This window comes from Amia ocellicauda, chromosome 2, assembly GCF_036373705.1.
Source record: "Amia ocellicauda isolate fAmiCal2 chromosome 2, fAmiCal2.hap1, whole genome shotgun sequence".
NCBI classification, from domain to species: domain Eukaryota; kingdom Metazoa; phylum Chordata; class Actinopteri; order Amiiformes; family Amiidae; genus Amia; species Amia ocellicauda.
The window spans coordinates 49,426,029-49,453,601 of NC_089851.1; the positions used below are offsets into that span (position 1 = coordinate 49,426,029).

The following is a 27,573-nucleotide window of genomic DNA, read 5'->3' on the forward strand; positions in this document are numbered from 1 at the left end:
ACAAAGAATGGTGTGAAAAGGGAAAAACATCCAGTATGCGGCAGTCCTGTGGGAGAAAATGCCTTGTTGATGCTAGAGGTCAGAGGAGAATGGGCCGACTGATTCAAGCTGATAGAAGAGCAACTTTGACTGAAATAACCACTCGTTACAACCGAGGTATGCAGCAAAGCATTTGTGAAGCCACAACACGTACAACCTTGAGGCGGATGGGCTACAACAGCAGAAGACCCCACCGGGTACCACTCATCTCCACTACAAATAGGAAAAAGAGGCTACAATTTGCACAAGCTCACCAAAATTGGACAGTTGAAGACTGGAAAAATGTTGCCTGGTCTGATGAGTCTCGATTTCTGTTGAGACATTCAGATGGTAGAGTCAGAATTTGGCGTAAACAGAATGAGAACATGGATCCATCATGCCTTGTTACCACTGTGCAGGCTGGTGGTGGTGGTGTAATGGTGTGGGGGATGTTTTCTTGGCACACTTTAGGCCCCTTAGTGCCAATTGGGCATCGTTTAAATGCCACGGCCTACCTGAGCATTGTTTCTGACCATGTCCATCCCTTTATGACCACCATGTACCCATCCTCTGATGGCTAATTCCAGCAGGATAATGCACCATGTCACAAAGGTCGAATCATTTCAAATTGGTTTCTTGAACATGACAATGAGTTCACTGTACTAAACTGGCCCCCACAGTCACCAGATCTCAACCCAATAGAGCATCTTTGGGATGTGGTGGAACGGGAGCTTCGTGCCCTGGATGTGCATCCCACAAATCTCCATCGACTGCAAGATGCTATCCTATCAATATGGGCCAACATTTCTAAAGAATGCTTTCAGCACCTTGTTGAATCAATGCCACGTAGAATTAAGGCAGTTCTGAAGGCGAAAGGGGGTCAAACACAGTATTAGTATGGTGTTCCTAATAATCCTTTAGGTGAGTGTATATATACATTCTAGTAACATCATCCAGGAGTATGTATGTATGTATGTATGTATGTATGTATTTATTTATGTATTTATTATTTTTAATAAAAGTAATTGTAATAATGTGCACTGTGACTTTAGCTGAGGCCTTTCACAATTGAATAATCAAGTACTGTCTCCATATATTTATTTATTTGTTTTTATGGTCTCCTTTATTTTTTTTCCCCAGACACTTGGCAATGGAGGCCTTTGTCACAGATGAATATATTATGGCTGTACAGTTGTCTCTGGCATGTTTCTAACTGCAGCCACTGCTTTTTGGAAACCTGTCAGTAGAAAATCTGGGAAAACAGTCGTGTTCGCCAATTTTCTTAATTGTATTATGGTGGTGGAATGTTTTCTTTGCTTCCTTTCCTCGTATGGAAGATGAACATATGTCTACTGAGAAGCAACACCTCCCTTTTGGGAATAGCATTTGGGTTTTTCTGGATTTCTCTGCATCCAATAAAACATTGTCTTTATATGTGTGTGTATATATAGCCAGAAACTATATTATTTTATATATAATAATATCGGTTTCTGGCTTTTATAAAGAGGCAGGTCACAATGCTTTTAGTACCGTCAATGCGTCAGTGTGTACTTTTACATCTTATTAGAAACATATATTTTTTACACTACAGCACAAAATTAAAAGTGACAGCCAGATCAAAATTTTACTGTTAACTTGATCAGAAAGGCCCTTAAATAGCTAACTGTGTGCCTATTGGAGTTTAACCAATAGGGGATGCATTTTGTTTGTTTTGCTTTGCTTTTTAAGGGAAGGCTGGAGAGTACCACTGCTTGCTGTTGTCTTCAAAAATGGCACAGGAAAGGCGATTAATAAAACAACCACATATTTCTAGATGAAAAAACAAATAAATACCTTAAGCTCAAGGGGATTCTGGCTTACTGCAGTACCTTCTCAGGCCAAGGCACTGGACGTCTTTCTCTCAGTCAAACGGCTGTCCCTTCCCCCTTCCCTTTATGAAAAAATAAATAAAACTAAACAAAAGGTGGCTGTAGCAGGGTAATTACTGTACTGCACCTCTCTTGGGCTATTGATTTGTCATTTTTCTTGCATAATCATGGCAAAACAATGGTCCCTGTATTGCCAGTCAGTTTTTATTACCCCATGCTTTTCGCAGTCTCTCCCCAAGTCTTGGCTCAGAAGTGTTAGCTTCTGACTCAATGGTCCGAATCCGTTCATAAAAGCATTCCCATGTGCCCCCAAAGTATTTTTGTTTTGAACTGTGAACGAGCCAAGCAGGATCCTTGCGTGTAATTGCTCGGAGACACTGGTAACTTCAGCCTGGTAGATGCATTCCCAGAGTAATTAAATTGTTACGGCGTATTTCAAGATTTCGTATTGTAATTGTTTGGTAAATTATGCTAAACAACAGAGGCCTTGGCATAATAGAGCAGCTTACATTAGGCCAAGCTGAGAAGCTAGCTTAATTTTGTGTTTTAAGATTTGACAACCACAAGAGCTATGGGTTCAGTAAAACTAAAGTATGTAACAGGGTCAGGAGGCACTAAGAGTTTTAGCATTCATGCAAGCAGTGGCTTCAGAGCTGTAGATAATAATCTGTAGAGTACACTTTTATATATTTGCACATTTAATATAATGGCACAAAGACACAGTAAATGGCCTTTTAAATACAAGCTTGCATGAACCTAGAACCATACAGTGGCTATAAGGAGGTTAGATCTACATTTAAGGTCAGTGAAGATGAAAGCGAAATACAGAGTATCTAACAGGCTCTTGTTTTTGGTTAATTTTGCTTTGAACGATTTTTTTATTAGAAGTGTGTTGCCTTTGGTACAGATAGTGGAGTGTTTTTAGAAGCAGTTTTATTTATTTATTTATTTAAAAATCAATATTCCCTGGGGATCTCATCAGATCAGTGAGTGGTGTGATTTCCTGTGATTGTTTTTCTCTCTCCTTTATTTTGTTTTAAGATTAAATATGCCGCAATACACACACTTATTAACACCTGTCTGTAATGTTTTGTGTCTGCAACAACCCTCTTAAATGGATAATCTCGCAGGCAATGTGTCGCTGTCAGCTCTCCTGCTCTTATCAGTTGGCGGTTTCTTTCTTTGTTTGGCATTAACAGTTGCATTCTTCAATTCCATCAGTTACTTTGCATGCACAGTTACTCATTATTGTCTTTGGTGTATGTTTCCATGGAGTTTATGACACAGAGAAGGAAAGTTCAAAAAGCAATTTCCTCCAGCTCACAGTGAAGCTAATCAATGATGTTGGCATGGTAATTTAGCCTATCTACAGTGCTTCAAAAACAAATTTCCATATTGCTCTACGCTCATGGGAGGTCAGAGTCTTTGCTCTCAGCTGTACAATTCACGAACAAATGCTCTGTGACTGGGATTTTGGTCATTTTCTCTTATGTCATTACCCACTTATGTACTGCCTTTCTTTCCTGAGAGTAAATAAATAAAATTAATTAAATCCACATCAGTGTTATTCCTGTTATATTGTATTAAAATAACAGCAGCAACATGAAATCTTGGCTCTCATTTATGACATTTGCTACACAGGAGGGGAGGTTTACACTTTCGCAGGAGGACACAGAATAAGCCGGCCTGCTAACCTGGGTGCAAGGACAGGGAAAATGTCAAAGGCGCTGAGAGAAAAGATCCTTTTATCCTCAGCAGCAACCTCGAGTGCAGCAACCTCGAGTGTGACCCATAGAACTTCTGTCCAACTTGTGCAATTAAAAGGACACCAAGAGGCACGCTCAGAGCAGGTAGTGACTGGGAGAGGAGATCAAATCATCTTGGTGTCCTAAGGGATGTTTTTCAAACATTTACACGGGTAAGAACAGAACCTAAAGGCCGACACTCATCCTAATTAGTAGCGGGCACGTAGACAAGCATTTAATTCTCTGTCTCTCTCTCCCATTCTCTTTATATATATTTTTGACGGTACAAGTAACAGTCTTATTGTATGGCGACGATCAAGGATGTCTGCATTACATTACATTACAGTACTGGCAGGGCCATGCACGGGGGGGTTTACAGGAAGAGGGTTTGAATATGCAAATGCTTTTGTGCAGGGGCAGGCAAGGGGAGAGAAGGAGAATGAGGAACTAGCTCATTGAACTATTGTAGTGTTCTAGGTGTATGGAAAGTTTTACAGTAATTTTATTAGACTAATTTAGCAACATGTCCTCAGTTCAAGGAAACTTCAAATTTTTTGGGGGACTGGACTGTGTGCCCCTCAGGACTACAGCTTTGCCAGGGATTATATATATGAGATATTGTGCACAATGAGGCATACACTGCTTTCAGCTTTGTACTGCACCATTTCAAAGTGCCGAACAATATTATAATGGACAGTCATGATACTTACAAACTGTAGCAAACTTATTTTTATTTATGTATTTGTTTGTTCATGTATTTATTGATATATTAAACAAGGCACTAGACCATTCTAACTAACATTACAATACAAGCAGTGTTCTGATCAATTATGATCAAAAACATAACTAATTCAAGATATGAGATTTTTTATTATTATTATTATTAGATGTTTTTTACATTTTGCATGTTAACCTGCATTGGTCCTCAGGGTGTAGAGATTTTTATCAAATGCAGAGTTTAATGCAGTAGAAGCAAGAACGAACTAGCCCCTGGCCGTCTACAGATAGATATGTAGCCAGCAAAGCGTCAGGTGTAAATTTTGCTGCTCTTGGAGAACTAATTAACACTGCAGGTTTTGACTCCCCCAGGGAATGACTTCTGCTTGTCATGCTTCTAAATGTAAATAATGGTGAAGGGGAAATCCATTTAAGTCTAAATGGGCTACAGATATCGGGGAATAGAGTTTATTTTCAGGTCATTAAAACACATGTCTCTGCACTTACACAATTAGCTACAAAGTCTGACAGTGTTATTAATCAATGCCTTTTTAAAAGTACTAATAGTACTCTTATAATACACTGACTAGCTTGTCACATCAAGCCAGTGTCAATCTAAAAACATCTCCATTTACTCTTCTGATCAATAAGTTGCACTGAATGCAGCACATCTTATAACTTTTTGCAACATTATTACATTATTTTTGCAATATAGTGGTGAATCCCAGCTTTGTTTAAAGTTGCACTGCTTCCTTTACAGTACACTATAATGTGTTGCTTTGTGTTTTAGAGATCTTAAAAATAATCCAAAACAAAACAGTAGTGATTATTGGCTTTATACATTTTGCAAGTTAAATGCGACAGCTCTGTTAAACAATCCTGATATTTAATTGCTGTTTACACAACCAGTCACAATTGTACCCTCGGGTTTTGCTCAGAGGCACAATTAACATTTAAAGTAATGCTTTTGTCATGGTTTAATATTAAAGAAAATACAACAACAGATCTGGATCCTCCTAATTTGAGAGAAGAAATGGCACAATCATGTGACATGTTACATTGACATGTGATGAACTGCTCAGACCTCTTATTGGAGAAGCTATCTACTTCAATATGGCATGCTTAGCTGTTGGTATCAGTTTAGTGTCACAGTGTTTCTATAAATTACTCATCGCCCCCCAGTATATATATATATATATATATATATATATACAAAAAAAAATCTGCTTGATTGGATCCAGTCCACAAATCCTTTTATGCAGACTTTTCATTTCAACAGCTGTTATTTATCCAGCAAGGCTGATGGCTAGATAAAATGAGAATTGTCACCTTGTGGTAGCTATTGCAAACTACAATCATAGGCCTGAGACCATTCTTGCTTTGGTACAGTTCCAAGTAAGAGATGTGTACATATTGATTCACACAGTGTTTAAAGTACTAGCCCAATTTCGAGGATTACTAGGACAGCCTGTTATTATTTATTTACACTGTACTAATGAATATTGATCGATGATACAGCTTGTTGAAACAGTGAAACTAAGGAATATTATTTCTGTCCCCCTCTTAAAGTGTACTGTGAGTAGCCCACAAACCTTAAGCACTGTCTCACATGCAGTAACTGGGAAGCTGCCAGCAGTACAATACATTGCCATTACTCACAGTATCTGCCCATCTATCTCGGTCGTCTGCTGGATGAACCAAAGCAAGTGTCAAACGGCTGTCACAGGGTCACAGTGGAATGCAGACCTGAACACTGCATCTTGGAAGTTCAAGAGTGAGCCTTAACTTTTATTATACAATTATAAGATTATAAGATAATGTTGTCACCTTTAATGAATTGAGGTATTTGAGAGAGAGACAGGGAGAAGGAGTGGAAGGTATAGGGAATGTACACTGTATATAGGTCAGGGGGAAGAAGCCTTACATTGGAGAGCGAAACTCTCGTTTCAGCATTTTCATACCACACTCTTTTATAACTCCTATTAGGATGTGATTAACACATTGTTTGTTGTTCCGTTAGACCGGGGGTTTTCAAACCAGTCCTGGAGTACCCCCTGCCCTGCTGGTTTTTGTTCCAACTGAGGTCTTAATTGCTTAATTAAATCCTTAATTGACCTAACAAAGCAATATACAATTCAATTAAGTAATTAAGACCTAAGTTGGAACAAAAACCAGCAGTTCAGGGGGTACTCCAGGACGGGTTTGAAAACCCCTGTGTTAGACCAATGCAATGACCCCATGTAATTGTTATTGTTTTTTTTTAATAAATGCAGTGATATTGGGGGATTTGGGTGTAAAGTAATGTAAACGTTCTGTGTGCTTGTGTGTCAAAGTGCATGCTCAAAGTGAACCAGAAGCTGTGTTAACAGCTCTGTGGGAGGCAAAGCAGTTTTTACACAGTTGCTTGGAAACTTGAAAAGAAACACAGAGTGACTGTGGTTATTATTTCAATGCAGACCTCTGCTTGTACTTGGTCTTCATAGAAGCTGCCTTTCTCTTTGTTCTTGTCGCTTACTCACTCTGATCCTGAGGTATTTTGGGACAAAGCTGAAACAAATGTTGTATTAAGCACTTTTGGTTTCACCACATATTAAGTGTAATAGTATTGTATATCTATATATCTATCCATATATCTATCTATATATATTTCATTAACAAGGACCATTTCAAACACATCGTTATGGAGCTAATTGCGAGTCAATCAAGTGGGTGGAATCTCATTACAAAGTGTGGGTGGGATAACAAATTGTAATTAAAAGTCTATGAGGATGTCATTAGCTTGCAGATTCATGCACATTATTATTTATAAATGCATGTATTAAATGCTTCTTCATTACCTAACATTAATCTTAATATGAATGTCTGGACACTGAAAGAATTCAACAACTTTATTCAAAGGTACAGTGTGAAAGAAAGCAAAACACTGCAATATATATTAAGAATTATCAATTTCCCCCCAAAAAGTCCCATCTTGAGTTTATATATTTTTCTCAGTATTACCCGATTAATTTTAAAAGTTGATTGATTGATTTATCTTCCTATGAGACATTTATTTATTTATAAAGTTTAGATCCTTCCAAATTGTGTAAATTCTATAATTTTTTATCACTTTTGAGTTGAGTCGCATGCACATTATTTTAGTTCCTGTAAATAGTTTTATTACTCCCAGGGTTTTGATTACGTGTGCCATTATTAGCCTACACTGTATGTTCAGTATGTTCTCTTTTCATACCTCATCATGATTACACAAAGTGCCTTAAGAAAAAGTGTCAGAAACATGTATATATATATATATATATATATATATATATATATATATATATATATTTGGGATAAAAAAGATTTAGAGAGAGGGAAGATTTGCTAATCATGGTACAATCAGTATTTTCCATGATTTCAAATTTTTGGAAGACTGAATCAGAAAATGTGCACATTTTACCTTTGCATGATAAGCCAGCTAAAGCGCTCATAAATCTTTTTTCTAACTTAGACCACTCACGCAGACGCAGCTGTAGGGCTGAGCAGATATTGAGGTCAGCTTGCACGTGTGCAATTACATTACAGGAATACTTTTTTGGGAAAAAATATATCAGTTTGGTCATTTTTACGATATGGGTATAAAATCTGAAATGTACTTTTTAGGTAACATTTTTGGAAAACATCAATACACATTTGCATCCGTTTTGATATCAGCTTTAATATTTTTTTTAAACTATCAGAATTCTTATGTTCCTGTAAACTGACAAAGACTGTCAGTAAACTATAAACTGTCAGTTCCCAAGGCCAAAGCTGGTTACTGTACTGTACATATTATTTTAATATATAGGCCTGTAAAAATAATTACCCTTATGTAAGTTTACCCTGGTGGGTTCATGTGCTTCAATACACTGGACTATGGGAATACCATGATAAACCGTGATAAACCATGATAAACATTTAAGAAGAATGCTTATTGCTATTGTAGACCATAATGTATTCATGGTATAGTATAGTAAAATCAATGTTAAAACCGTAGGAAACCACAGTAAAACTATGCTAAAACCACAGTAAAACCAAAAGTGCAAATATCCAGTTTTACCAGGATAAGGGCACACATAATTTCATCAGGTGTCTACAGCAGCAACAGTTTAGCTTCTTTGACTTTTATGTGAGAGTTGTAAAACTGCCTGCACATGCTCACAAGCTGACATCGACTGGGTTTTCAGAATCAATGGGACAGTAACTCTGTGGATCTCACGGATTTAAAATGGTACTCCATCACAATCACATGAAGTGTGTGTGGAGTATTGGGTTATCTATTTATCACAAGCAAAATAATTATAATACAAACTATAATACTTACTCAGTAGTAAATCCTTTACCAGCTTTTGAAAATGTCATGCCATAGGTGTATAGGATAATCAATTCAATTGAATAAGCATACATAATAATAATAATAATAATAATAATAATAATAATAATAATAATAATAATAATAATAATAATATATCAATTAATAGATATAGATTTAATACATATATACACAGATCAATAAATAGATTAATAGATACATACAAAAAAATCACAACTAAATTGTCACAGCATTGATAGGCAGGTTTTACAGCCCCAAACTACAGCATTGTTACAGTCCTGGGAGCAACCTGCTATGTCAATCTCTCCCACACAGACACACCCCTTCCTCCACACATAATATATATTTTTTTAAATGAAATTCATTTGCTCCCAGAGATGTCCTATCTCTTTTTTTAAGGAGATATGGAACTTCTTGTCATCACCTCTGGACAAGAGCATCCACCCTGCTTAATTTATATTATCAGCATTATTTCACACTGAGTTATTGCGAGATGTCACTGTTCATATATGCTGTTGCCTTCCAGCTGTTGGAAGGTGATTGTTTTTTCTCATTGTTGGAGTTTATCTCGGTTTTGAGGGCAAAACATCAAGATGAGTTTCATCTCCTGAATTTGACTATTTATTTATTTATTTATTTATTTATTTATTTATTTACTGTTATATTGTTGTACAATGTTTATTTTGAATACAGCTTATAGGCCTAGTCTTCATCATTGCTTGGGATTTAGTAAACAGAGAACACTTTTGTTACACATTGATTAATACTATAGAGATGCGGCCCCGCCTGAGATTTTTAGCAGCATTTTTTTTTTACCTAATTAGCTAGCACACATGAAATAGTAGGCGAATAGTGCTTAGTCAAAACTGATAGCCTGCCGCTACCGTTGTGTAACTGACTGCCGCCAGTCATGCTAGCAGGCAGAAATAAGATGTGGCGTAACTGAATACACGCCACAATTCTTGAGAATAGTTCAAATACTAGGCCTATTACTGTGCACTTTTGTACGAACAAAGTTGATTAAATTTAGTCTTTGAACTGCTTTTTTATTACACTAAAAAATCCATATTTGTTAACAGCTGACAGGCTATACTTCACCATTATCATCAAAAAATTTATGCGGGCTGCACATGTATGGATTTCTGATCATGTGGCCCACTATTGAAAAAACTCGGACGCCTCTGCATTAGAAAATAGTGTGGCATAGCGATACTGTGTATGCTATTAGATTATTGAGTATTCTTCAAATCCATGCACTGCAAAAGCCCTGTTACACAGAGAAAGTGTGTATTTGAAAAGGATGAAAATGTTACCTTTTAATAAATTATTCCTATCTTAAATATAATCCATGATAAAACATTTCATACTGTATTGGTATGAACTACTACTACTACTACTACTACTACTACTACTACTACTACTACTACTACTACTACTGATAGTTTCAGAAAAGAGGCTTTGAGATGAATTTTCCCAGCTTTGCAGTTTTATAAAGAATCCCTAATCTGTTTTTGTAAGACACAGTAGTGCAGATAATCTATACATAACTTACAATGCAACACAGAGATCCAATTTGAAACGATTGGTCTATATATGTTTCTTTGTAATTTAATTTGCCGATTTGGTTTTCTGAGGATATGAACGCGAAAAGAGGGCATAGAGCTCCAAAACTGTAATATCGGTGCATTTCATATTCATTTGAATGTACCAGCATATATGGTTGTACACTTTGTTTATTTATTGATTGATTTAAAATTTTTACCACTTTGAAATGCAACTTCGATGGGACATTCCTCAGGGACTGATCTCCTAACCTTAAATGACTTAAATGAAGATTTATAACCAAGCTCTCTTGTGTAAGACTATAAAAATATGCATTTGACTTAATTGTATTGAATGTAACTGTATCGTGAATTGCAGTGTTGTCCGTATTTGTTGATGAAGAAAAGTGGAGAATACATGGATACATAACGCCACAAAGTGTGCTTTGAGTCATTGCAAAATATCCACTAGCATATAATTACACCTGCTAACTCTGCCAATCCTCCTTTCCATTTCTCATTTCGCATTTCGCATATCAGAAAAAAAAAAGTTTCCTACCCAGTCATTTAACATATTAATTTGAAGGGAAAAAAATCAGTATTTGCTGTATTTAATATGCAAGATATTCAGTACTTTAGGTGTTTTAGGCAGCTGGACATTGGACTTGGGTCTAGATTATGATCTGCCCATGGTTTAATTTATTATATTTAATTGTATTTTAATTTGGCCACTTCTACTACTTGTAAATAAAAACACAACTGGCTACAAGTTTGTCATTTGTGATTCGTGAGTGGGTTAAAGATGGTTTTGCCTGTAGTGGTTCCCATCCCTGGATCCCTGTGTCTGTTGGTTTTTAATCTAGCCCCCTTGTCATCCACTTGCTAAACTGTTTAAGAGATGGAAATTACTAACAATGTTGAAACAAGACAATCATTAGATCAGTTTAATTAGTAGCTCAACTGTAACAGAAAAACTGTAGACATGGATCCTCCAGGACTAGGGTCTAGACCCACCTGTCAATCGTAAACTCCAAACCCAATTCTCAGGCCTCTGTCTTCAATTCAAGAAGACTGTGGTGAAACTGAAAGCTGGAAATTTGCAACTTGGCTGTTGGCAGAGTTTTTTAAATCGTGCCAACGTTTTTTGCAATCTCACAAGCAAGTAGATTTTTCAGACCATGTTTTCTTTTCTTCCCCTGTCAAGAGAATAGAGAGAGAGAGAGACTGACAACCAAAGCAAATCAGTTCCCAAGTATGGACAATGGTACAGTTATCTTGGGCTGGCCCCTCTCTCAGCACTGTTGATAATGAGCTGTAGAGAGAAAGGGCTTTTAGAGCCGTCCAACATGAAGAGCTTTTCTACTTGAAATATAATTGAATCTTGATGGAAATTACGCAGTTTTCTGGTGCTATGTATTTTGGCATTTGCAAACACTAGATTAAAATGGGAGAGAAACATCTATGAAAATTGTGCTAGATGTAATTACTTTTGAGTTTGCATTTAATAAGACTATATAATAAATGTGAATTTATAGGATGAACCCGTTAAAGGTTTTCTGAACACAGGATTTTGCTGGAACTTATTCTGTATTAGTAATAGTATCATGTAGCACTTTATCCAAGTAGAATGACATTAAATGCAATCAGTTTACAATATTCTATTTCCAACAATTTACCCATGTGTAATTGTATGGATACAAATATCTTCTTAATCAGGCCATGACAGTGGTGCTTGAATATGCTTATTGTTGATGCTCTATGCTGACATAGCTACGAATTGACTTTTCAGGCTCAGGATCTGATCAGCATGTTCAGCAGCCCACACTGGATATTGATCCCATGAAACACCCCCCCAACCCCCATCCCTGATTAATAGACATGTAGTGGAGCTCTTCAGGTCAAGCCCCAGCTGTTTTTGGACTGTTTTGCTTGGCTTTAACTTCAAAGGTCAATTCACCATGATCAGAACACTTAACATACATAGGGGAGTTATAAACTGAAATCTTGTGCACCAATTTATCACGTAGTACAAATGTATAGGGGACCACACTGTACCTCAAAGACAATAGAAACATAACAATTGAGTAGGAGTGATGCAGGTGTGTCAATGACGCATCTGAACAATTTGTAACTGTACATGAGAGATAATGGCCTGCCTATAAAGAGCTAGCTCACATACAGTGGTTTTAAGGACTAAAAATCCTCCCCCAACTCTTTCGTTTTTTGCTTTACAGACCATTTCTGGAAAAAGAAAACCGTGACTGTCGGTTCTCTTATGAACCTCACTGATAACACTTGTTTGAGTAAGGAACTGTAATGCAGGTCAAACTGTGACAATCCATATATCTGCTTATGTAGGTTTTCAGACAGCAGTAGAAAAATAAAATAAGTCTTGACAGTCTTTCAGGAAGGGCCTTAGTACTTGGATCACTGTGCAGCATCTGTGATTCTCATTTGTTGCGAAAGAAATTTTAATCCACTAGAATGAGTAGGAGAATCAGAATGTTTTATTGCCAATTTTATCAATTGTCTTACCTTGCCAAGAAGAGACATTTAAGCCAACCTCTGTTCCTGTCTTAGACCCTGAAAACGATGTGTGCAAAATATTTGTATCATGTTCACATGTGGGATATAGAATAAAATGTCAATACATGTCAGATTTCTTCTCCAGATGTGACAGCTTTGCCATCCAAACTTAAATTTTCCCAGTGCAAGTTTATTTTTTCTGATCCTTCCTGAACCATCTATCATGATATTTGTCCAGTCCTTTCCTTGAGTCTAGAAGTCATTGGACTGTTCCCAAATTCTGCCAATAAATAGCTGGTAGACTGGGATAGCTCATAGACAACCACCACCCCCCCCCCCAAAAAAATAAAATAAAAATAAAAAATAACAATAAAATCCTGAAGCTGAGAGTTTCTGGAGGATTGTTTCTTTTCAGGCTGTATTGATGAAACCATTTCTCACTTACACGGAACTGGCAGAATCCACTGTGCTTGTCACAGTGACTTTGACTAGAACTGAATCTAAAGCAACTCCCCACAAAGTCTTCAATACTTGAATCCCTTACCAGCAGGAGGGGTGCATAAGAAATAGTGTACTTCTATGTCTGACTGTATCTTTCTCTCCCAGCCTGTTTTGTCTTTAGACATCTTGAGCTGTGTGTATATGTAAGAGAGTTTATTATGTACATGAGCCTGTTACGATGACATCACATGCATTAACTTCAAAGTCCATTCTATAGGAGGCTGCTCTGTTGGCATAGCAGGTTTGTCTCTCTGTTTGGGCAGATCAGGGGTTTGCATCTATACAAGGTTTTACTTCACATGCCCTCTCTCTATATATATATTTAGAAAAAGATTGTATGCAAACAGCCCATCAGCTTCCAGATCTAGCAGGCATTATCAAATTATAATGTCCACTGGAACGGTGAAATGCCCAATTGTAAATTCAATAGAATGAAACACATTGAAATAAATCAAAATGTCACTCTGCCTCAAAACCAGTCAGTCAAACTGTAGCACTGTTTCAGCTCCAGCCAATCCACTCCCTGCCAGCTTGAATGATGCCCCACCTCCAGCAAAAGTTCTGATGGAGTACTACAGGGACTGTTCAGTAACTTTATGTTCAGTTCAGTATATATCTTTAGGTCAACTTTCATACCACTCTGGATTTGGGGATCCTATACTATATTCAGGACAATTGTAAACTCATGTTCTTCAATTTGATATTACTACCATGATGTGTGTTTTTGACGTTTTTATTTTATTCATGGTTTATTCCTTAAAGGGCAAATCCTAGGTGTTTATTATCAGGATTCATTTTTGCATTCTGGCATTATATAATTCATAAATAGATACATAAATAAATGCAAAACCCATTGTTGGCAATCCACACTCCATTATTTACTTTGGCTCTCAAAAGAAGGAAACTTTATCCTGATTCCAAGCACATTACATCCTGTTCAGCTTTTTTCCAAAAGCTTATATTTGTCACAATTAATGTAAAATCTCTGATAAACACTATTGTGGATATGACATGGGCTTATGACAAACTGAATAGCAAGCACACTGTAATCATTCATTTAACACTCCCCACTTTTTTAGACAGACCACGTATCCGAGCCTGTAAAACAGTTTAGGTTTTCTAGGGCCCTATGAAACCTATGAAATTGTTCTGATTATTTTTTTCCTGACGGTGGGGGGGGGGGGGGGGTTGGGGGCTGGAAAGGGGGTTGTTGACAGGAAGGGATGTGTTTATACATTTGTGTGTAATTTTTGTGTAAGCACAACTCATCAAAATATCAAAATATATTTTTTAACATATGTTAAACGTCACATCGGTTTGTTTGTCCCATCAAACTAGCCTTGCCTACAGCTAACTTCCATTGTTTTTTTTATAACACACAAGTTATAAAACCTGTGTGTAAATAAAGCATGCTACTTTAGCTGTTGAATCTCCTAATGACCTCACCACTACCTGCTATCCACTAACATCAACACACCTCAAACTCAAACACACCACCGAGACACATTTGCACCCTCCCCTTCGTTTCTTCTCCCGCTCTTACTTTATAAATGAAGGCAATTAGCCACATAAAAATGACTGAGAAGTTCCTTCTGCAAGTGATTGGCCACACAAAAAAAATATTGATATTCATTTCCTGCAAGGTGATTGGCTGCATAAAATATGATTAACATTATTCCAATGACCAATGCCAGCGCTTTGAATCCTGTTTGGGCATGTGTTGGCGTAGCTTGCCCAGAGGAGAGTGGGTTTTGAAATAACGCGGACTAGCAGCATCGTTGCTAAGCCCGTTGTTAGGAATGACATCCCACTGACCTGACATATTCTGCGCGCTGAGGTAAACAGCTGACAAATCTACACTGCTGTTGAGAGTAGGACTTAATTGTGAGTGAATATGTGAGTGAAGGTCGCTTTGACATATCAGAATAAAATTATAGCTTTTATTAGGTGTTATTTTCAATCAAGCGATAACTTAGCTACAGTAGCGAGAGTGAAGTGGCAGCGTTTTTTATTAAGGTCACGTATGGTGACTGAAAGGTGCTAAAAAAAATGTTTTCATGGGTTCCCATGATGTGTGTTTCTCCAAGCTTCTTGTTATACAAACACTGCTATTTCAATGTGTTTAAATATATATAAAACATATATATTGTTTGTTTAAACTGACTTTGTTCTAATGTGTTCAAGGGCCTGATTCCATTTCCCCCCCTGAATTCCGAGATCCCATCCAACATGGATATCATAGGGTGCTAGTTTTCTACCGCTAACACTACAGTAGTACAAATAATACACTGGAGCCCCCAGTGATTAATTGTAGGAGCCAAATGACAGCATGCAATCTTTTTTGTTTAAACAATGAGAAGGAAAGGATATATAAATTAAGATAATATTGCTTTAAATTTGTTTTCCAGAATCCCACTCATTGAAAGATTAGCATGATATTGAACATGAACTCCTGCTGACTAATGTAGCATTTCATGGAACCTGAAGGTATCATATTGTGCTATAATTTATTTTGAGAATTTAGGTCTGAAAGCATAGGGTAGGATTTGTGATTTTGATGTTGATGAGGTTGTGGATAATTTATTTTAAGCACCATTCCTGACCGCACAGACTTTCCACGTATATAGAGTTGCACCAGACTCTAGTGTCAAAATATAACCATTTTCAATTTATTTTCAAATATGGGCCATTAAAAAAGATCATTCAGGTCTACAAGTATAGAGAGAAAGAGAGAGAGAGGAAAAAACTGACGAGCACATGAAAAACAAAAATGAATTATGACCATAACCTTATCTTGTGTTTACCGTGATCTTATTACCAAATTCATTGGCTTACAGCAGTCTGTGGCAGTCGTCTGCTCTGTTACATTTCTGCAAAGCAATCGAGGTTGTGGAAAACAGTCTAGAAAGAAGTCTACTATGCTTTATACTAAAAATAATCTGAGTAGAAACATCACTTAGATTATTTGTGATGGTTAAAATACTACTCTTCAGATTCAGGTTTTTTTCATTTGTCCAAATAGATCTGAGCAGACTGACGGACTAGTTTTCAGGTGGGCACTATGATTTTTCCTCATAGGAGAAGAGGCTGGAGGATGGGTCCAGACAAGCCATAGTAGCGATCGAACTGATTTTATACGGCGTGGTTTCTGTTTGGGACCAGTTCACAGTACCCTCCATTTGCTGTCATACAATACTTGTGAATTGCTACAGGGAATAACAAAATGACTTCTGTGATACTAGGAGGCAGTACTCCAGTAACAGATGCAGCACTCAGTCTTTGTGTATCTTAGAATTCTATGGTTCCCCTTATGGATCTCTTCTCTGCCATTCCTTTTGCAGTTGTGTCAAACTTAAGGAGGGACAGCAGTCTCTTATGACTTGGCATTGTTTGGCTTTGACTGCTGGGTCTGACTATCAGTCAGTTAATTTAAAGAATCCATCAGTCAGGATAACTCACAGCTTAGCTCTGCACTCGTTAAGATTGCAACTCCTTATGTGGGAATATAAAGAATTACGAAAATAAAATAAACATCTCATTAGAACAGGCATTTCTGGCATGAAGAAAGGGTCACCCAAGACTGAATGGAGTCTAAAGTTTATTGATCCCAGACGGGGAAACTGGAACATTAAGGAAGTGAGAATAGGTGTGTGAGTTCTCGAATTAATGGAAAAATATGCAGTGGAACAATTACAAAAGTGAACTATTACATTACATGGAGAACTAAGAACTATTACATTTATATACATTAACCTCCACATTTATCCCCAATATTTGAGTAATATTTGGACTTGATAAATTGTGCACTAGAATTAAGTTTTAATTATCCAAACTAGGGTCAGGGTTAGAGTACCCAGCAAACACAGACTTCCATTTAGGGAATAGGGTTGTGTTTTATAAATCTTCTTCTTCTTCTTCTTCTTCTTCTTCTTCTTCTTCTTCTTCTTCTTCTTCTTCTTCTTCTTCTTCTTAGTAGTAGTAGTAGTAGTAGTAGTAGTAGTCGTTTTATTTATTTATTTATTCATTTATTGGCAGATGCCCTTATCCAGGGCGACTTAAAAAACATAAGCGCAATGTTACTTAAGACATCTTTTCAGATAGAGTGTAGCTTCAAATATGGGAGTTGGCTAGGGTTGGGGTTTGACTGTTGTTAGGGCTAGTACTGGGGTAGGTATCTTAGTGGTGTAATTCATAGGTGTGTATTGTCAATTCTTTTTCATGGTATCACAGTTCACAGTAAAGCTGTGGAATAGAAATTTGCTTACTTTGCATTAATGGCAGCTAAGGTACATTACATTTTCCTCAGTAAAAAGCTCCTCTAGGATTTGCACTCCTTGTGAAATCATGCATGAAACATTAGGTGACTTTTCTTTGTACCCCGGATCAGTGTTTTATTCAGATTTTATTGTGTGAAGAATGAAGGCATTTCCCATGCTTGTTTCTATCTTCCTGTTCCATTTCCTTCCAAAATGACAAGTGTAACTTTACTTAAGTATTAGGATCAGAATTCATGAGGCGAGTATCTTTTGAAAAGTAAAGCAAGGTCACATTTGTTGGAAGGGCAGACCAAACTTTTCTTCCTGACCTTTCTTTACTCAATGACCCTCACAGATTCCAATTCTGATACTTTTTTTCTCAACTTGTTAATATACATTTGTTTTTATTATCTGATATACTGCAGATCTATATCAACAAGTATAAGGTCTTATTTGTTGTATTTGGATACATCATTGAAAGGTTATTGCTAAGAACATATCTGGTACAGTATATGCCAGCATGGGTATGCAGACAATGTTTTTACCATGGGTGTAGATTCTTTTCTGGGATACTTATTTCTTTGCAGACAATTGCACTATATTATGGGGAGCTAATTTTAATCTACCTGGTGTATATGGTCTGCCCAATGTCTTTAAGCAGCCATAGAGTGTGATATTTCACAGGAAACACATAGTTTTGAATGTGTTATAATGAGTATATTACAGCTTGCCATTAGTAACCTGCTCTTACAATTCTGTGCAGAAATTTCCAATTCAGATCAAATAAAAGTCACCGTAAAGCCCTTATTGAAGTTTAAAAAGAATATCTGTGGTAATTGAGCAGTTTTCCCATTCAGAACAAATAGGCCTATATTTTTAAAATCATAAAATGTGTGATCCATATATTTAACACATGCCTAAATTGCCAAATGTTTTGTATATTTACAATATATGGGATATATTATACATTTTAGCCTGTTATCCATATATTTATTTTGTCATTTGAGGGCCAATTCAGGCATAAAAAAAAAACCTATACATTACAAATATCTTTGTGCTCATTTTGCAATGCATGTACCCTGCTTTGCCATTCTTTGGATCATGGTTTTCTATTCTATGTATGTATCTCTTCATTTGTCTGTAATATTTTCATTGTGCTATACTATACTTGTACTGTACTTGAACTGTAGTACACAAGGGAGAGCAATGTTTTTTAAAGAAGGATAGGAAAGAGTTACATGGGCATTGTGATCTTGAAATATAGCCTCCAACACAGGAGATAACTTAAATCTGGCCGAAACAAACCCCCTTACATGGCTTCACTGATAAAATAAGTTTTTATAATAGGGGAAGCATGGCAAACAGAAAGGGCACAGACTATTTTGTCTATAAAGTATGAACACAGCTGATCCTAGGGAGACGCCTTCAAACTGATGGGAAGGAAAGATGAAAAATCTGGAAATAAAGGCTTTTAAATTGGGTGCTCGAGAAAGAGAGAAGGAAAGTGTCAAAAGCTAGAGATAAAGTTTGAATGCTTCGATTAATGGAAGGAGGATTTTATTCCTCATAAGACAATGGACATGTGAATCTAGATCCAGACAAAATGGGAAATGTTAGTACCTGTAGCAAAATATCTTGTATGTACATACACATACATACTTAAATAAAAAGCAGTAAGTCCCTGTAGGATAGAGGAAATTGTAATCTGAGGTCTGCCATTGTGATATAACAATGGCAGAAATTGAACAAGCCTGTTAGTGCAGATTACAGCAATGTGATCAGTTTCAGCCTGGCTATGCTGCCGTGCCTTGTACGATCAAGAGAAGAAATGAAAGCTGTAGATGAGCAGCTTCCTGTTTTATTGTGTGTTTGTTTGTTTTGGGTTTTTTCCTGCCCTCTGCTGCCTCTGTTCATAACCCAGCGGCCCCGTGCTCAGTGCACTGCGGTTGCTGCGGTGAAAAATGATTGCAGAGCGAGTTCTCGGAGCTTAAACCCGCTGGGGTCAGAAAGGGATTTCCTCTTCCCTTTGCTTAAATTACAGCTGCCGCCACTCTGTCCTGTTAATCTGTGCTAAATAGCGTATTACATGCAATACGTTCAGTTTTTGAGGGCAGTCTGTTTAGCGTATGTCTAGGATATATGCATACAAAGTGTGCTGGTGGATTCACTATGCACTTGTCATGCACTATGCACTTCAGGGTAGGAGGTAGGTTCTGTTGGCTGTCGGACAAAATTGGTCGGTAGTGTTCGGCATAGCATGGGCAAGTGGTAGAATTGACCACACTGAATATCTCTCTCTCTGAGGGTTGCCAGGCAGTTCTGGTGTTTTCTACATTTCCTGTGACAGGAACTATCATTATTCACAGATACAGATAAAGCAACGGACAGAGAAGATGAAGCGGTCAGAAGGGGCTTTGAAAGGGAAGTAAGGCTTCCAATAAGAACTGCAGCAGAAGATACCCTACATCTCAATATTATCTCCAGGCCTGCCTCCCTTTTGGGCACTGGGAGAGGTGGCATGGCAATTTAGAACTGGCCAACCACTTAATGACGGGTTAATGACCAATTTGCATTGCTCCAGAAAGTGCAGAATAAAGAGTACGAGAGTCCGTATTTCTTTAGTTAAGTCAGCAGCTATGCTTTGTTTGATGGACAGCAAGGGACCAGATGGCCTGAATAACCCACAGAGCCCAGCTCAATAAAGCTGTCAACCTCACAGTGCCAAGTGCCTGTAGATTGTATTTCCAAGACACAAATCTGCCACACTGACACCCGCCTGACCACAGTCGATTTGATAGCAACATTCCGCGATATGTTGTTTGTGCATCCCCAAAAGGTTCTTTTTAGCGCCTTAAGCAATAGATAAATAGTGTATTTGGAAACCGAGATTCACACATAATCCTTCCAGAATGAAAGAGCCATTGTGTCCTGAGGTTTTGCTCCTGAAACAAAGAATATTTGCTTGGGGGTGATGTTTGTGTACCTAATAAGTGGCCATGTGTCATGAATTAATTCAGAATTAGGCTACTCATTTGAAATCCTTGTTATTATTATTATTATTATTATTTATTTATTTATTTATTTATTATCAGATGCCCTTGTCCAGGGCGACTTACACAATATAAGAGCAATACAAAGTGCAATAATACAGTGCAGTTAATAATACAAATTTAGAATTTACACAAGTGTATACAAGATACAGTAAGCAATATATAAGGTCTTACATCCTAGATTGTAAAAGCTGTTGAGTGCAGATTGATAATGTGGTAACCCATGTTATCTTGGCAGCTCTGAATTAGAACCTTTTTGCTTTTCTAGCATACGCTTTTAGTACAATTAAATTATAATGTTTCTTTAGCTCCCACATTATCCAATTGCATAATTGTGTCTCATGAGTGATAACTCTGGTCCACTGGCAGTGGACAGTGCAGTTCTTACTACAAATTGTGTGGCATAGTGATTGTGATCATTCTGCACTCTCAAGTGTTCTGGTGATCTGGTATATAGTATGTATGAATTCTACAGAGATAAAAGTATGAGCTGTTTGCATCTAGATAATCTGCAGAAAATTAGAAGCTTCTGCAGCAGTATGTTGTGCCAGATATCCTTTTTTTTTGGTCCTCATTATGCCCCCTTATTCTGCTAAATAAATATTTTGCAACATTTTAAATGCAGAATCTAAAAAAAGCAGCTGTAAGATTAGTTTCCTGTGCATGTTCAAGACTCGCACCCCTCTGGTTGTGACCGAAAAATACACTACAGAAAAAAAGAAAAGCAAAAACACAAACATGACCTGATGACCTTTCTCCTGTATTAGAGAAAAGTAAGTCTTTATCTGAAACACAGAAATTAGACTGAGGACATTGAATGAAAATCTGTACGTTTTCCAAATTAGCACCTTCTGCAGTTGCCTTAATTTGCTCACACACGTTTCTATGTATGTCTGTGCGTATGTATTTCCTCAGAGTTCTGACAGGTGTCCTTATCTTTCTACTCTCCCCCTTCTTCCTCTCTCTTTAAATAGACACTGAGAACAAAATGGGAGGCAAGCTGAGCAAGAAAAAGAAGGGCTACAATGTGAACGACGAGAAAGCCAAAGACAAAGACAAGAAGGCAGAGGGGGCGTCGGCGGAGGAGGGTGAGGCCCAGAAAGAGAACAAGGAGGAGGCTCCGGCTGCAGCAGAGAACAACGAGGGAGCCAACGAAAAGACTGAGAAAGATGGGCAGCCTGTGGCCAACCAGACAGGAGCCAAGGAGGAGGACAAGGAGGGAGACGGTAAGGAGGAGTCCACCAAGGCTGAAGCTGACAAACCCGCGGCCAACTCGGAGCCGAAGGAAGACGCGGTCAAGAGCGCGGAGCCCGCTGCGACCAAGCCGGATGACAAACAGCCAGCCGCTGCTACCGCTGCCACCGCTGCCCCAGCCACGGCCGCTGCTGCTGCTGCCCCAGTTGCGGAGGTAAAAGCCCATGCCCCCGCACCACCCGTCGCAGAGAGCAAAGCAGAAAGCAAGGAGGAGGCCGACGCCAAAAAAACTGAGGCCCCGGTGGCTCCCACTGCCAAGGAAGCCAAAAGCGAGGCGGCTGCTGCTGTTCCTGAGCCCAAACCCGCTGATGCCACCCCTGCCGCCACCGGTCCCGCCTCTGCCACCCCTCCCAAGGAAGCCCCTGCTAAAGATGTAGCCCCTAGTTCTACCACGGCTGCCCCTGAGAATGGGACCCCAGCGCAGGATGTCAAAGGCACAGATGTCCCCGTCCCCAACAAGGATCAAACCGTAGCAGTTCAAGATTAACGGACAGCCTCTTTTAAACAAAAACATCAAAACGACGACAAAAAAAACAAAAAAAATACATAAAAAATACACAAAAAAAACAACCCACCCCACCCCATTCCACATCATTATTAATATTATTATATTATTATATATTTTTTTTTCTGCTGTAGAAACAAACTTGATCAAAGTCTTGTTTGACCTGCCCCGCATTTCATAACATTCTCACTGGGATAAAGCCCCCCCCCCCCCCCCCACACCCTCTCACCGCCACCACCCCCTCCACTCATCCCTGCGTCTATAGGTCCTGCCAGGAGAGGTCTTCAACGCACACGCTCATAAACCATCGTTTTTTCCTGGACTATCTTGCTGCAGATGTCTGAAAATGAAATGGAAAGGGTAGAATCTACTTAACAGCTGTACAACGCACTCCGCCAGTTTCAACCAACCCCCCCAACCCCCTCCTCTTGGGTGCTTAGTCTACTACTCTACCTGTTGGGTCAGTGCTAAATCAATCAAGTTGTGATTCTTGCTGCGTGTCACTTACGTTCTGTTTGTTTTGTTACGTTTAGGTTTTTTCTTTCTTTGTTTCTTTTCGACGTTGTTGTTGTTGTTGTTGCTTTTTTGCTACCTGTTTTCCGCAGGTTACAGACATCACTTTCAGACACCTTTAAGAACTAAACAGTTCTCGAATCTTTCAGTGCCAATCTGATAGCAGCAGTTCCTCTCTCTCTCTCTCTCTCTCTCTCTCTCTCTCTCTCTCTTTCTCTGTCATCCTGTCTTTTATTTCTTTAATTTTGGAACTGACATATCTACCATATTTAGTCGAGCTAGCGAACTCTTAACTCTAACTCTGTCGCTCTATCTCTGTCGCTCTATCTCTCTAGATATATAAATATATATATTTCTTGCTCTTTAGGTTTCTGTCTCTTCTTCTCTTGACAAAGTTAATGCATGTCCGTGGTTGGGTGCACCTGTAGTTCTGTCTTTCGGTCAAGTGGAAAATGGAAAAAAAAAAAAGAAAAAAAAATGATATTAAAAAAAATTAATAATAATTCAAAAATCTGCATTCATTGCAATTACCGTCTCTCTTCCATTCCGTGTCACTGACACCTCCACACCACTCATTGATACAAAAGAAAAAAAAAAGAAATTGTAATATGGATGCATTAAAATTATATGTACTTGTATAAATGGTGCAACAGTAATAAAATGTAAGTAATGGAAAAAAAATTACTTTCTTGAAAATGTTTATTTTCGTCGATCAATTGTCATTTGTAGGCAGAACTGGGACAAATATAGTTAAATATTACATTTGCAAGTGAAATAGTTTAAGGGCAGGTTTCACAGACCTAGATTAGCACTAGTCATGGATAAGGTAGGGACTAGGTGAATGGAGGTCTGTGAATCCTCCTGTAGCCTTTGTTTAAATATATTTCATATAAACTTTACATTACTTCATTATTATTGCCTATGAATATTATAACTAACTAACTAACTAAATAAATAAATAAATAAATATGAGTAAAACATGTATTTGTATTATAATATTTTTTGTCCCAGGTCTGTTTGTCGGTGCTAACACATGGCACCTCCTTTGGTGTAGTAGGAGTCTTAGAAAGTCTTAGTCTTAGTCTTAGTCAGTAAAAGCCCTGCTCCTGAGTAAAACCAGAAATTTAAACAGAATGCCTTACATTTTCAAATGCAGATAATTTATGGAGGCTCTTTGGAACTTTTTTGTGTCAGTAGAGCGAGTAGCTGTAAATGCATTACAGTAACTATAATAAACAGATGTGCTGTCCTTCCTCAGGAGTAAACCCCTTTCCAACTTCAGGAAATAACCCCCTTAATATCATGGACAACCCTAATATAACACCCTCAGCACACAGCACACTCTTGACATACAATTAACTGCAACACTGGGAGCAGACTGCATCATTGTAGGATGAATACATTTTCCCACATTCCCAAACTACACAGCGATCCAAACCATTCGCCCCATTCTCCAGCTTGTTTGCAAACAAGGGTGTGTAAAATTAAACCAAAGATTCTCTTGCCTGTGGCCCGTGACTGTGGCCTTTTAGGTTGGTCCAGAGAAAGGCTATATCATTTCAGGAAGTAAAGGAGGGAATTTGGATCTGTTAAGAATGGTCTTACAGATAGATTGTAATAGAGTTTAGAGTAATATTGTAATATTTGGAATGTAGCTTAATTGTACTCTAGGATTAAGTGAAGGGATCAAAATAGGGTAACATTTTGATTTGGGATAGAGGTTGGGATAGAGGCTCCAGTAAGGCTCCATTCCCATAGGGATAGGATTACGATTCTACTCAATAAACTAAAACTTTTATATTTAGAATAATAGCTGCAAATGTAACTGTTGGTTTGGTTTGGATTTCTGACTATTAGGGCTAATGAATCAGTAGCTATTGTTGATCTAAATTGATGTATAATATGATCTCTTTCTATCTTTCTGTCACGGTTCAGAATAAATATTATTAATAAATGTAAATATTGCTTTTTTCGTTTGCAGAATACTGCAAAGTAAACATTAACTTCTGCATCACTATGACATAGCCAGGGTCTGTTTTACTCTCATTATCAGTTTAAGGTGTTACTTATTTCCCCAGTCTTGTAAATGTCAAATATGAAAACCAACTACAGCATATTTAAAGCAATTTAAATTACATTCTATGCAATATGCATCACAGCTCCTACTCCTTAGTCATCTCACCCTGTGCTACAGTAATGCATCATTATGAATGTTACCCCCACTTATTAAGTTCCTAAAAAGACAGCAGTGTGAAGAGATTAATAAAAAAAAGCGAAAACAGAAATATATTGTTGTGTTTGAAGCATTTACACATTCATCCAATAACACTGCAGAGTCAGAGAGGCTTTGAACTGAATCGATTTTCTCTTGTGGTTGTATTGTTTACCACTTGTGCTTTATTGGGATCAATATTACTTACTAGTCCAATACATAATCTATTGATTACTGCACAGGAACATTAAAACCACTACCGTCTGACACCAAATAACCAGAAGCTCCATATTTCATATGTGAATTAAAAAAAAAAAAAAAAGGAAATCAACAAAGTTCGATGATGTGGAATTTAAAATAGTTTAAATGTAACTCCAGGAGTCATATTTAAACCAACTTAAATGATTGTAACTTGCACACACTTTCATAGAAGGGCCCTAGTGTGTGCCACTGAGAACTACTGAACAATGTTTCCACATTATATGAACATGAACACGTGAACAAACCTCGGGATCAAACCTCTGTAATTATGTTGTATATTCGCTGAACTGCTTTTGTAGAAAAATGAAAAAAGGAGGTCTTTGTTAGTCAGTCCTCAAACAGACATTCAGTATACATTCACTGGTCCCTCCTGACAGAAATGCCCGGAGACCTATAGCACTGAGTGGAAGTTCTGCATGGTACCCGTCTCTTTTAAAGTACACGCATTCATCCAACATTTGAGATGCTGTCTTTGGACAGCCCCGGGAGTGGAAGTGGGCAGAGGATATGGGTGTTGGACCTGCCAATTATTTTGCAGTACTTTTCAGTATCAGGTAGAGGTGTGTAAGAATCCAAGTTTATTGGGTTTCCACTAAAGGCTTCCTTAAAGACCATGTTTAACCAGATCAAATGGGTTTTCTGACAAGGCTACATGAATGTAGATAGTCTCTGGTTTCATTTATGATTTATGTACAGTGAGGGAAAAAGTATTTGATCCCCTGCTGATTTTGTACGTTTGCCCACTGACAAAGAAATGATCAGTCTATAATTTTAATGGTAGGTGTATTTTAACAGTGAGAGACAGAATAACAACAAAAAAATCCAGAAAAACGCATTTCAAAAAAGTTATAAATTGATTTGCATGTTAATGAGGGAAATAAGTATTTGACCCCTTCGACTTAGTACTTGGTGGCAAAACCCTTGTTGGCAATCACAGAGGTCAGACGTTTCTTGTAGTTGGCCACCAGGTTGGCACACATCTCAGGAGGGATTTTTTCCCACTCTTCTTTGCAGATCCTCTCCAAGTCATTAAGGTTTCGAGGCTGACGTTTAGCAACTCGAACCTTCAGCTCCCTCCACAGATTTTCTATGGGATTAAGGTCTGGAGACTGGCTAGGCCACTCCAGGACCTTAATGTGCTTCTTCTTGAGCCACTCCTTTGTTGCCTTGGTTGTGTGTTTTGGGTCATTGTCATGCTGGAATTCCCATCCACGACCCATTTTCAATGCCCTGGCTGAGGGAAGGAGGTTCTCACCCAAGATTTGACGGTACATGGCCCCGTCCATCGTTCCTTTTGATGCGGTGCAGTTGTCCTGTCCCCTTAGCAGAAAAACACCCCCAAAGCATAATGTTTCCACCTCCACATTTGACGGTTGGCGATGGTGTTCTTGGGGTCATTCCTCCTCCTCCAAACACGGCGAATTGAGTTGATGCCAAAGAGCTTGATTTTGGTCTCATCTGACCACAACACTTTCACCCAGTTCTCCTCTGAATCATTCAGATGTTCATTGGCAAACTTCAGACGGGCCTGTACATGTGCTTTCTTGAGCAGGGGGACCTTGCGGGTGCTGCAGGATTTCAGTCCTTCACGGCGTAGTGTGTTACCAATTGTTTTCTTGGTGACTATGGTCCCATCTGCCTTGAGATCATTAACAAGATCCTCCTGTGTAGTTCTGGGCTGATTCCTCACCGTTCTCATGATCAGTGAAACTCCACGAGGTGAGATCTTGCATGGAGCCCCAGACCGAGGGAGACTCACAGTTATTTTGTGTTTCTTCCATTTGCGAATAATCACACCAACTGTTGTCACCTTCTCACCAAGCTGCTTGGCGATGGTCTTGTAGCCCATTCCAGCCTTGTGTAGGTCTACAATCTTGTCCCTGACATCCTTGGACAGCTCTTTGGTCTTGGCCATGGTGGAGAGTTTGGAATCTGATTGATTGATTGCTTCTGGCTCCCAGGTGTCTTTTATACAGGTAACGAGCTGAGATTAGGAGCACTCCCTTTAAGAGAGTGCTCCTAATCTCAGCTCGTTACTTGTATAAAAGACACGTGGGAGCCAGAAATCTTGCTGATTGATATGGGATCAAATACTTATTTCCCTCATTAACATGCAAATCAATTTATAACTTTTTTGAAATGCGTTTTTCTGGATTTTTTTGTTGTTATTGTCTCTCACTGTTAAAATACACCTACCATTAAAATTAAAGACTGATCATTTCTTTGTCAGTGGGCAAACGTACAAAATCAGCAGG

At 38.2% G+C, this 27,573-nt stretch overlaps 1 protein-coding gene across 1 annotated transcript in view; it reads left to right on the forward strand.

Annotated features, from left to right (window-relative positions):
- The window catches only part of basp1 (brain abundant, membrane attached signal protein 1), a 50,426-nt gene extending 26,900 nt beyond the window's left edge, over positions 1-23,526 (forward strand). The window contains exon 2 of the mRNA XM_066687424.1: positions 21,548-23,526. Within this exon, the coding sequence (XP_066543521.1) occupies positions 21,562-22,314 (753 nt within the window). The 5' untranslated portion in view covers positions 21,548-21,561 and the 3' untranslated portion in view covers positions 22,315-23,526. The remainder of the gene's footprint in view (positions 1-21,547) is intronic.
- The last annotated feature ends 4,047 nt before the right edge of the window (positions 23,527-27,573 follow it).